The 13,086-nt window shown below is 40.2% G+C and overlaps 1 protein-coding gene and 1 pseudogene across 1 annotated transcript in view; both read left to right on the top strand.

The window, feature by feature from the left end:
• Positions 1-7,375, top strand: part of LOC134759867 (phosphatidylinositol 3,4,5-trisphosphate 3-phosphatase TPTE2-like) — a 35,036-nt gene extending 27,661 nt beyond the window's left edge. Inside the window, exons 8-12 of the mRNA XM_063714829.1 lie at positions 2,540-2,659; positions 4,638-4,737; positions 4,884-4,947; positions 5,694-5,758; positions 5,860-7,375. Coding sequence (XP_063570899.1) covers positions 2,540-2,659; positions 4,638-4,737; positions 4,884-4,947; positions 5,694-5,758; positions 5,860-5,886 — 376 coding nt within the window. The 3' untranslated portion in view covers positions 5,887-7,375. The remainder of the gene's footprint in view (positions 1-2,539; positions 2,660-4,637; positions 4,738-4,883; positions 4,948-5,693; positions 5,759-5,859) is intronic.
• Positions 2,976-3,095, top strand: LOC129049713 (U2 spliceosomal RNA; annotated as a pseudogene).
• Positions 7,376-13,086: the final 5,711 nt, after the last annotated feature.

Here is a 13,086-nt window from a genome sequence, read left to right as displayed (position 1 = left end):
TCAACATTTCTTCATGATAAGCACTCTAAAAAAACTGGGTAAAGAATAACACACCTCAATATAATAAAAACCATGTATGACAGACCCCCCAGTCAGTATCATACTGAGTGGGGAAAAATGGAAAAGCTTTCCTCTGAGATCTAGAACACAAGTAGGATGCCCACTTTCACCAGTGTTATTCAACATAATACCGGAAGTCCTAGCTAGAGCAATCATAGAAGATAAAGAAATAAAAGGAATAAAAACAGAAATCCAAATTGGGAAGGAAGAAGTAAAATTATCCTTGTGTTTGCAGATGATATATTTTATTTGGAAAAAACTAAAGAGTCCACAAAAAAATATTAGAATTGATAAATTCAGTAAAGTTGCAGGATACAAAATCAACATACAAAAATCAGTAGCATTTTTATATGCCAACAGTGAACCATCTGAAAAAGAGTTTTAAAAAGTGATCCTATTTACAATAGCCAGAAATAAAATTAAAAATCTAAGAGTTAACCAAAGAAGTGAAAGATCTTTATAATGAAAACGGTAAAACACTGATGAAAGAAATTGAAAAGGACACCACAAAATGGAAAGAGATGCCATGTTCATAGATTGGAAGAATCAATATTGTTCAAAAGACCATACTATCCAAAGCAATTTACAGATTCAATGCACTCCCTATCAAAATACCAATGACATTCTTCACAGAAATGGAAACAACAATCCTAAAATTTATACGGAGCCATAAAAGACCCAGAATAGCAGCTAATCTAAGCACAAAGAACAAAGCTGGAAGAATCACATTACCTGACTTTAAATTATACTACAGAACTATAGTAACCAAAACAGCATGGCACTGGCATAAACAGACACATAGACCAATGGAAAAGCATAGAGAACCCAGAAACAAATCCACACACCTACAGTGAACTCATTTTCAACAAATGTGCCAAGAACATACGTTGAGGAAAAGGCAGTCCCTTCAACAAATGGTTCTGGGAAAACTGGATATCCACATGCAGAAAAATGCAGCTAGACCTCTACCTCTCACCTTATCTAAAAATCAAATCAAAATGGATTAAATACTTAAAGATAAGACCTCAAACTATGAAACTATAACAAGAGAACATTGGGAAGAATCTTCAGGACATTGGTCTGAGCAAAAATTTCTTGAGCAATACCCCACAAGCACAGGTAACCAAAGCAAAAATGGACAAATGGGATCACATCAAGTTACAAATGTTCTTCATAGCAAAGGAAACAATTAACAAAGTGAAGAGACAGCCCACAGAATGGGACAAAATATTTGCAAAATACCCATCTGACAAGGGATAAATAACCAGAATATATAAGGAGCTCCAACAACTCTATAGGAAAAAAATCTAATACTATGATTATTTTAAATGAGCATAAGATTTGAATAGACATTTCTCAAAAGGAAACATACAGATGGTAAACAGGCATGTGAAGAGGTGCTTAACATTGATCATTAGAGAAAACTACAGTGAGATACCATCTCATCCCAGCTAAAATGGCTTATATCCAAAAGGCAATAACAAATGCAGGCAAACACGTGGAGATAAGAGAACCCTCATACACTGTTTGTGCGACTGTAAATTAGTAGAACCACTATGGGGAACAGTTTGGAGGTTCCTCAAAAAATCTAAAAATAAAGCCACCATATGATCCAGCAATCCCACTGCTGGGTGTATACCCACAAGAAAGGAAATCAGTACATAGAGGAGATATACCTGCATTCCCATGTTTGTTGCAGCACTGTTCCTGAGAGCCAAGGTTTGGAAGCAACCTGTGTTCATCAAGAGATGAACAGATAAAGAAAATATAGTACATATACACAAGAGAGTATTATTTAGCTATAAAAATGAATGAGATCCTGCCTTTTGCAACAACATGGATGGAACTGGAGATCACTATGTTAACTGAAATAAGCCAGGCACAGAAAGACAAACACCACATGTTCTCACTTATTTGTGGGCTCTAAAAAGGATAACAGTTGAACTCATAGACATGAGTAGAAGGATGGTCATCACAGGCTGGGAATGGTAGTAGGAGGTTGGGGGTGGGGAGGTGGGGATGGTTAATAGGTACAAAAAAATAGAAAAAAATGAATGACACCTACTATTTGCTAGCACAACAGGGTGACTATAGTCAATAATAATTGTACATTTTAAAATGACTGAAAGAGTGTAATTGGATTGTTTGTAACACAGTGATAAATGCTTGAGGGGATAGATACCTCATCATCTATGATAATGGTGGTTAATATGCATTTAGTTATATGTCTGACTATACTTAAATTGCCATATTGGTGTTTTAGTCATATATATGTGTCAAATGATGAACATAAATTTATTGTTTGAAAACTTCCCGTGAATGTTATATTTTTCCCTTAGTCTACTCTAGAAAATGCATTTTAAATAATTTATGAAACTAGAATTCTTAGTGGGGATCAGTCAATAGTTTGTGGTCTTTAAATATTCCTATCTCTTCTTGCAGGGTAGATGAACTCATATTTTTCTGTTTTATATTACAGGAGACAGCATTATTTTTCTGATTTACTTAACATTTTAGATACTGCCATTACTGTGATTATTCTGCTGGTTGATGTCGTTTACATTTGTTTTGACGTTAAGTTTCTTAAGGATATTCCTAGGTATGAAATATAAGACTCACTTCTCTTAAAGTTTTTCATTTACTTTTTGCATTTTCTGTGGCTTTTATTCTATATAATCTTTTCAACTTCAAATGGCTCATTTTATACCAAATATGTTGCTTTAAAATGAAATGTGTAGGTAAATTCCCACATAGGTTGAAAGTAAAAGACTGTGATATTTAGGGACCAGCGAAGAGTATACACACCAAGTACCATTAATTGAATTAAAAAGATGGAGTAGCCAAAGAAGGACTTTACTTCTTGTACTAACTTTAACTTCGCTACATTTTGAAGTTCTCATCAAATTCCCATTTGTATCATTTTTTGGCCTTTTGGCTAAGATCAAGTGTGACATTCTTATTAGTTTCATATCTGATACATAAAAAAATTCGATATTAAAAACGATTCCCCTCTGTGCTTCAACTACAAATCCCTTACACATCATGTTCTGTCTGGGTTTTTCCCACAGCCAAGAGGGAATTTATTTGAGCATATGCAAAATTTGAGTGACTTCAATCACGATTTTCTTTTCCTTTTTTTTTTTTTTCTTTTGAGATGGAGTCGCACTCTGTCGCCCAGGCTGGAGTTCAGTGGCATGATCTCGGCCTCACTGCAACTTCTGCCCCGCCAGTTAAAGCGATTCTCCTGCCTCAGCCCCCCGAGTAGCTGGGATTACAGGCACGCACCACCATACCTGGCTAATTTTTGTATTTTTAGTAGAGACAAGTTTCACCATGTTGGTCAGGCTGGTCTCGAACTCCTGACCTCAAGTGATCTGCCCACCTCGGCCTCCCAAAGTACTTGTATTACAAGCATGAGCTACTGTGCCCAGCCTCAATCATGATGTTCTAAAAAATAGAAGACAGAACAGAAAACTGGGAGATGACACATATAGCAACACATATAGTTGTGGTAGAAACAAAGAAAGCTAAGGCAAAGTTAGAACTGTTAGGGATTAGGAAACTAAAGGGTGTATGAGGACCTGGTGACTCTCTCTTTTTTCTTCTTTTCTACTGTGACAATGAGGAAAATGGAAGAGCAAATGTATACTGGGATGTAGATGTTTGTGACTTCCTAAGCTTGTTCATGGGTCAAATACCTGGTTTCTTTCTGTACTCTAGCTTCCCTGGACTACAACTCAGGCACCAACTAAGCATGTTAAGTGATAGGCTTTTGGAGTTGTTTGAAAATCACCTCAGCCAATGTGGTCCTCTGACTAGAAACCTCAGCATCACTTGAGAGCTTGCTAGAAATACAAGAAAAATACCTTAGGCTCCACCCTGGACCCACTGAATCAATATCTCTGGGACCCAACAGTCTGTAGCTTAACACGCTTTTCCAGATGACTCTTCTTTATGCATGCTCAAACCAGATAAGCACTAGTCCAGACCATCTGTTATCTGCTTTGATGTTTCTGACGGTAGGAGAGATACCAGCTAGCACACTTGGGAAGTATCTCAATCTGTTGCCTGCCTAATGTGCATTAGCAGCTGTAGTGAACCTCTGTTAGAGATGGGAGTAACAAAGGTGAACAAGAATCCTCAATTTGTTTTGATGTGGAAAAATTGAAAATGCTGGTCTCAAATCCCAAAATTAAATTTACAAATTCTAAGACTCTATTGTTTCACTATTTCTCTAGACCAGAATTTTTCAACCTCAGCATTACTAACATTTTGGGGCAGATCATTATTGTCATAGGAGGGTGGTGAGCAGTTATATTCATTGCAGGATGTTTAGCGGAATTCCTGGCTTCTATCCATTAGATGGAAGTAGCGCACGCGCGCGTGCACACACACACACACACACCAGTTGTGAAAACCAGAAATGCCTCCAGACACTGCCAAATATCCCCCATGTAGGTGATTGAGGAGAGGAGGGAAAATTGTCCCTGGTTAACAACTGCTGCTCTAAACTTCATTTATATTCATAAAATTGTCTGTTTCTGAAGCAAAAATTGATCTTTTAAATTTATTTTTAGATGGACACGTTTATTTCGACTTCTACGACTTATCATTCTGATAAGAGTTTTTCATCTGGCTCATCTAAAAAGACAACTTGGAAAGCTGATAAGAAGGCTGGTAAGTGGGCAAAACATGCTTACGATTCAGAAAAATATTTTGTGTTTTGGGACCCATTGGCAAGGGTTGATATCTATACTGTATAATGTTCTTTATTTTTATGTTGATTTATGTTTCACCAACTAATCATGGTTTTAAACTCTCAGGTTTCAGGAAACAAAAGGCGATACAAAAGGGATGGAGTTGACCTAGACCTCACTTATATTACAGGTTTGTGACACTTAACTGTTGATTTACTTATATTAACTTCACCTTTTCTTGTAATTATATTTTTATTTTGTTTTTGCCTCGTCTAAGCCACATTCATTCAAAGTATTCTTTATTCGTGAGGCTATATGCTATGCCACTGTGATAGTGTGACATATTTGTGGTTTAGTCCTGGCAGGGAAGATTTCCACGTCATCTCAATTCAGGACTACTCGGTTGCAGCACAAGAACTTGAATGGATTTTCAGCTGACTCCATTTGAGTTTCAATTTATTAAGTTCTAGTAGTTATCCTGAATCCCAAGGATCCCAGAGAGACCGCTTCTCTTCGTAGAACCCCGGAGAATGAGGTCACAGCTTTGTTCATCCCAGGTTTTCTGAGTCAGAGGGCCACAAAGCACGTTGGGAGTTCCCACCATCACTGGTGCCCAGAACTCTTGGAATTTCTTTGTTATTTAAGATAAGAAATAAATTCCAAGAACAGGGAGAACTTCAGACTGAGGCCAACATAAGTACATGGCATATGGTTTGAACCAGTGGAATGTTAAGAACACCATGCCAGCTTAATGGTCATTACGTTGGATAATTTAATATGTTATCTTGATTATCCTGAGTATTAGCTCTTTTCTGTCAACCTCAATCTTAAAAGGTATTTTTCTGTGAAAATGGAGTCTGATCATATAAAATTAATTTTTGTATGTTATTTTAAATCTATAATAATGTTTGTAATAGGAATGATTTTGACTTCCAGAACGTATTATCGCTATGTCATTTCCATCTTCTGAAGGCCAGTCTTTCTATCAGAATCCAATTAAGGTAAGGGTGTTTATCTTAAAAATACTCATTTCTCAGTGAATGTAGTCTGTGTAGTCATAAGTTTAATATTGACCCAGAAATGTCAATGTTCTTTCCAAAAGGTACTCTTTCAAGTAAAACAATCATAATGGGGAGGAGCCAAGATGGCCGAATAGGAACAGCTCCGGTCTACAGCTCCCAGCGCGAGCGACGCAGAAGACGGGTGATTTCTGCATTTCCATCTGAGGTACCGTGTTCATCTCACTAGGGAGTGCCAGACAGTGGGCGCAGGTCAGTGGGTGAGCGCACTGTGCGCCAGCCGAAGCAGGGGCGAGGCATTGCCTCACTCGGGAAGCGCAAGGGGTCAGGGAGTTCCCCTTCCAGGGGTGACAGACGGCACCTGGAAAATCGGGCCACTCCCATCCGAATACTGTGCTTTTCCGACGGGCTTAGGAAACGGTGCCCCAGGAGAGTATAGCCCGCACCTGGCTCAGAGGGTCCTACGCCCACGGAGTCTCGCTGATTGCTAGCACAGCAGTCTGAGATCAAACAGCAAGTCGGCAGCGAGGCTGGGGGAGGGGCGCCCGCCATTGCCCAGGCTCGCTTAGGTAAACAAAGCAGCCTGGAAGCTTGAACTGGGTGGAGCCCACCACAGCTCAAAGAGGCCTGCCTGCCTCTGTAGGCTCCACCTCTGGGGGCAGGACACAGACAAACAAAAAGACAGCAGTAACCTCTGCAGACTTAAATGTCCCTGTCTGACAGCTGTGAGGAGAGCAGTGGTTCTCCCAGCACGCAGCTGGAGATCTGAGAACGAGCTGACTGCCTCCTCAAGTGGGTCCCTGACCCCTGACCCCCGAGCAGCCTAACTGGGAGGCACCCCCCAGCAGGGGCAGACTGACACCTCACACGGCCGGCCAGGTACTCCAACAGACCTGCAGCTGAGGGTTCTGTCTGTTAGAAGGAAAACTAACAGAAAGGACATCCACACCAAAAACCCATCTGTACATCACCATCATCAAAGACCAAAAGTAGATAAAACCACAAAGATGGGGAAAAAACAGAGCAGAAAAACTGGAAACTCTAAAAACCAGAGTACCTCTTCTCCTCCAAAGGAACGCAGTTCCTCACCAGCAACGGAACAAAGCTGGACGGAGAATGACTTTGACGAGCTGAGAGAAGAAGGCTTCAGACGATCAAATTACTCCGAGCTACGGGAGGATATTCAAACCAAAGGCAAAGAAGTTGAAAACTTTGAAAAAAATTTAGAAGAATGTATAACTAGAATAACCAATACAGAGAAGTGCTTAAAGGAGCTGATGGAGCTGAAAACCAAGGCTCGAGAACTACGTGAAGAATGCAGAAGCCTCAGGAGCCGATGCGATCAAATGGAAGAAAGGGTATCAGCCCTGGAAGATGAAATGAATGAAATGAAGCGAGAAGGGAAGTTTAGAGAAAAAAGAATAAAAAGAAACGAGCAAAGCCTCCAAGAAATGTGGGACTATGTGAAAAGACCAAATCTACGTCTGATTGGTGTACCTGAAAGTGACGGGGAGAATGGAAACAAGTTGGAAAACACTCTGCAGGATATTATCCAGGAGAACTTCCCCAATCTAGCAAGGCAGGCCAACATTCAGATTCAGGAAATACAGAGAACGCCACAAAGATACTCCTCGAGAAGAGCAACTCCAAGACACATAATTGGCAGATTCACCAAAGTTGAAATGAAGGAAAAAATGTTAAGGGCAGCCAGAGAGAAAGGTCGGGTTACCATCAAAGGGAAGCGCATCAGACTAACAGCGGATCTCTCGGCAGAAACCCTACAAGCCAGAAGAGAGTGGGGGCCAATATTCAACATTCTTAAAGAAAAGAATTTTCAACCCAGAATTTCATATCCTGCCAAACTAAGCTTCATAAGTGAAGGAGAAATAAAATACTTTACAGACAAGCAAATGCTGAGAGATTTTGTCACCACCAGGCCTGCCCTACAAGAGCTCCTGAAGGAAGCGCTAAACATGGAAAGGCACAACCGGTACCAGCCACTGCAAAATCATACCGAAATGTAAAGACCATCAAGACTAGGAAGAGACTGCATCAACTAACGAGCAAAATATCCAGCTAACATCATAATGACAGGATCAGATTCACACATAACAATATTAACTTTAAATGTAAATGGACTAAATGCTCCAATTAAAAGACACAGACTGGAAAACTGGATAAAGACTCAAGACCCATCAGTGTGCTGTATTCAGGAAACCCATCTCACGTGCAGAGACACACATAGGCTCAAAATAAAAGGATGGAGGAAGATCTACCAAGCAAATGGAAAACAAAAAAAGGCAGGGATCACTATTCCTAAAGCAGATAAAACAGACTTTAAACTAACAAAGATCAAAAGAGACAAAGAAGGCCATTACGTAATGGTAAAGGGATTAATTCAACAAGAAGAGCTAACTATCCTAAATATATATGCACCCAATACAGGAGCACCCAGATTCATAAAGCAAGTCCTGAGTGACCTACAAAGAGACTTAGACTCCCACACATTAATAATGGGAGACTTTAACACCCCACTATCAACATTAGACAGATCAACGAGACAGAAAGTCAACAAGGATACCCAGGAATTGAACTCAGCTCTGCACCAAGCGGACCTAATAGACATCTACAGAACTCTCCACCCCAAATCAACAGAATATACATTTTTTTCAGCACCACACCACACCTATTCCAAAATTGACCATATCCTTGGAAGTAAAGCTCTCCTCAATAAATGTAAAAGAACAGAAATTGTAACAAACTGTCTCTCAGATCACAGTGCAATCAAGCTAGAACTCAGGATTAAGAATCTCACTCAAAACCGCTCAACTACGTGGAAACTGAACAACCTGCTCCTGAATGACTACTGGGTACATAACGAAATGAAGGCAGAAATAAAGATGTTCTTTGAAACCAACGAGAACCAAGACACAACATACCAGAATCTCTGGGATGCATTCAAAGCAGTGTGTAGAGGGAAAGATGCAAGGCTGGTTCAATATACGCAAATCAATAAATGTAATCCAGCATATAAACAGAATGAAAGACAAAAACCACGTGATTATCTCAATAGATGCAGAAAAGGCCTTTGACAAAATTCAACAACCCTTCATGCTAAAAACTCTCAATAAATTAGGAATTGATGGGACGTATCTCAAAATAATAAGAGCTATTTATGACAAACCCACAGCCAATATCATACTGAATGGGCAAAAACTGGAAGCATTCCCTTTGAAAACTGGCACAAGACAGGGATGCCCTCTCTCACCACTTCTATTCAACATAGTGTTGGAAGTTCTGGCCAGGGCAATTAGGCAGGAGAAGGAAATCAAGGGTATTCAATTAGGAAAAGAGGAAGTCAAATTGTCCCTGTTTGCAGATGACATGATAGTATATCTAGAAAACCCCATTGTCTCAGCCCAAAATCTCCTTAAGCTGATAAGCAACTTCAGCAAAGTCTCAGGATACAAAATCAATGTGCAAAAATCACAAGCATTCTTATACATCAATAACAGACAAACAGAGAGCCAAATCATGAGTGAATTCCCATTCACAATTGCTTGAAAGAGAATAAAATACCTAGGAATCCAACTTACAAGGGATGTGAAAGACCTCTTCAAGGAGAACTACAAACCACTGCTCAAGGAAATAAAAGAGGATACAAACAAATGGAAGAACATTCCATGCTCATGGGTAGGAAGAATCAATATCATGAAAATGGCCATCCTTCCCAAGGTAATTTACAGATTCAATGCCATCCCCATCAAGCTACCAATGACTTTCTTCACAGAATTGGAAAAAACTACTTTAAAGTTCATATGGAACCAAAAAAGAGCCCGCATCGCCAAGTCAATCCTAAGCCAAAAGAACAAAGCTGGAGGCATCACACTACCTGACTTCAAACTATACTACAAAGCTACAGTAACCAAAACAGCATGGTACTGGTACCAAAACAGGGATATAGACATAGAGATATGGAACAGAACAGAGCCCTCAGAAATAATACCACACATCTGCAACCATCTGATCTTTGACAAATCTGATAAAAACAAGAAATGGGGAAAGGATTCCCTATTTAATAAATGGTGCTGGGAAATGGTGCTGGGAAAACTGGCTAGCCATACGTAGAAAGCTGAAACTGGATCCCTTCCTTACACCTTATACAAAAATCAATTCAAGATGGATTAAAGACTTAAATGTTAGACCTAAAACCATAAAAACCCTAGAAGAAAACCTAGGCATTACCATTCAGGACATAGGCATGGGCAAGGATTTCATGTCTAAAACACCAAAAGCAATGGCAACAAAAGCCAAAATTGACAAATGGGATCTAATTAAACTAAAGAGCTTCTGCACAGCAAAAGAAACTACCATCAGAGTGAACAGGCAACCTACAAAATGGGAGAAAATTTTCGCAACCTACTCATCTGACAAAGGGCTAATATCCAGAATCTACAATGAACTCCAACAAATTTACAAGAAAAAAACAAACAACCCCATCAAAAAGTGGGTGAAGGACATGAACAGACACTTCTCAAAAGAAGACATTTATGCAGCCAAAAAACACATGAAAAAATGCTCACCATCACTGGCCATCAGAGAAATGCAAATCAAAACCACAATGAGATACCATCTCACACCAGTTAGGATGGCAATCATTAAAAAGTCAGGAAACAACAGGTGCTGGAGAGGATGTGGAGAAATAGGAACACTTTTACACTGTTGGTGGGACTGTAAACTAGTTCAACCCTTGTGGAAGTCAGTGTGGCGATTCCTCAGGGATCTAGAACTAGAAATTCCATTCGACCCAGCCATCCCATTACTGGGTATATACCCAAAGGACTATAAATCATGCTGCTATAAAGACACATGCACACGTATGTTTATTGCGGCATTATTCACAATAGCAAAGACTTGGAACCAACCCAAATGTCCAACAATGATAGACTGGATTAAGAAAATGTGGCACATATACACCATGGAATACTATGCAGCCATAAAAAATGATGAGTTCACGTCCTTTGTAGGGACATGGATGAAATTGGAAATCATCATTCTCAGTAAACTATCGCAAGAACAAAAAACCAAACACCGCATATTCTCACTCATAGGTGGGAATTGAACAATGAGAACACATGGACAGAGGAAGGGGAACATCACACTCTGGGGACTGTTGTGGGGTGGGGGGAGGGGGGAGGGATAGCATTGGGAGATATACCTAATGCTAGATGACGAGTTGGTGGGTGCAGCGCACCAGCATGGCACATGTATACATATGTAACTTACCTGCACATTGTGCACATGTACCATAAAACCTAAAGTATAATAATAATAATAATAATAATAAAATAAAAAATAAAAAATAAAAAAATAAAGACCAAAAAAAAAAAAAAACAATCATAATGGATTGATACCAGTTACAGTTGTCCCAGTGGTTACAAACCACCCCCAAACTTACTGGCTTATGACAGCAACTATTTATTTGGCTCATGATACTATGGTTTGTGAATTTGAGATGGGCTTAACTGTTCAATTCTGTGCTCACAGAGAGCATAGCCTCTCTCAGCTGAGTTCATTCATGCATCTGTGGGCAGCTACTGAGTCATCTGAGGACTGGCTAGTCTAAAATGACTTGGCTGCCCTCAGCTGACAGAGCCACTGCATGCTCCACGCACCCCTCAAGGCCCATCCCATCTGGCACCCACTGCTGCCAACAGCCCCACCCCCTTGACCAGCAGAGCTGCCACATGCTGCATGCACTTCTAAGAGCCTGAGGACTGGCCTGCCTGGTGCCCACCCTGCTGGTGGCACCACCCCACCACTAGCAAAGCCACTGCACCTAGCATGCATACCTCTAGGGCCTTGGAATGAATCCAACTGATGGCTCCCACCCCAAGAAAAGCCATACCACTGTCTCCACAAACACTCACCATCTAGGCCACTGAGGCACTCAGAGACACCTCTAAATGCTGATTACAGCCAAAGAAGTCACATGAAGACTATATTACCGCACCCATCTAGAACCAAAGTCAAATCGCCCTACTCAGTGAACACTAGGAGACAAGTATTGGAAAAAATATTTCTCTGTGAAAGCTCCATAACATTGGAAGAGGCACCTGTTCCACCAGATGTGCAAAAATCAATTTAGGGCCACAAGAAACATAAAAAGCAAGGAAACATCACATCCCCAAAGAAACACAATAATTCCCCATTAACAGACCCTAAATTTTAAGAGTATATCAAATGGCTAAGAAGGAATTTGAAATAATGATCTTGAGGAAACTCTATGAGATACAAGAGAATACATATAGACAAATCAATGAAATTAGAAAAACAATTTATCATCTTATGAGAAATTCAACAAAGATATAGATGTCATTAAAAACCAAACAGAGATCTTGGAGCTGAAGAATTTAAGGAATAAAATAAAAAATAATCAAGAGACCAGATGCAGTAGGTCACTCCTGTTATCCCAGCACTTTGGGAGGCCAAGGCAGGTGGATCACTTGAGGCCAGGAGTTCAAGACAAGAGTGATTAACATGGCAAAATCCCATATCTAAAAAAAACACAAAATTTAGTCAGGTGTGGTGGTGCATGCCTGCAATCCCAGCTACTCGGGAGGCTGAGGCACGAGAATAGCATGAACCCAGGAGATGGAGGTTGCAGTGAGCTGAGATCATGCCACTGCACTCCAACCTGGTTGGCAGGGAGGGACCCTGTTTCCAAAAAAATTATATATATAATCAAGAGCTTTAAAAACAGACATGGGAGAGATATGGCTGAAATCTAGGAAGCTCAAAGGTTCTCAAATAGAATCAACCCAAGATGGTCTTCTCTGAGGTGCATAATAGTCAAACTTTCAAAAGTCAAAAAGAGGGAATATTGGTCAGGTGCAGTGGCTCACACCTGTAATCCCAGGACTTTGGGAGGCTGAGGTGGGTGGATCACAAGGCCAGGAGTTCAAGACCAGCCTGGCCAACATGAAGAAACCCCATCTCTACTAATAATAGAAAAAAAAACTTAGCTAGGTGTGGTGGCGTGCACCTGTAGTTCTGGCTACTTGGGAGGCTGAATCATGAGAAATGCTTAAACCCAGGAGGTGGAGGTTGCAGTGAGCTGAGATCACACCATTGCACTTCAACCTGGGTAACAGAGTGGGACTGTCTGGAAAGAAAAAAAAAAGGAAATATTAAAAACAGCAAGAAAAAAGCATCAAATCACATGTAAGGGAAACTCCTTTAGTTTAACAGTGGATTTCCCAGTGGAAACTTTACAGGTCAGTAGACAATGGGATGATATAGTCAAAGTA

The sequence above is a fragment of the Pongo abelii genome, chromosome 14, assembly GCF_028885655.2.
Source record: "Pongo abelii isolate AG06213 chromosome 14, NHGRI_mPonAbe1-v2.0_pri, whole genome shotgun sequence".
NCBI lineage: Eukaryota > Metazoa > Chordata > Mammalia > Primates > Hominidae > Pongo > Pongo abelii.
Note: the sequence above shows the minus strand (reverse complement) of the source record. Positions and strands in the feature narration are given on the sequence as shown.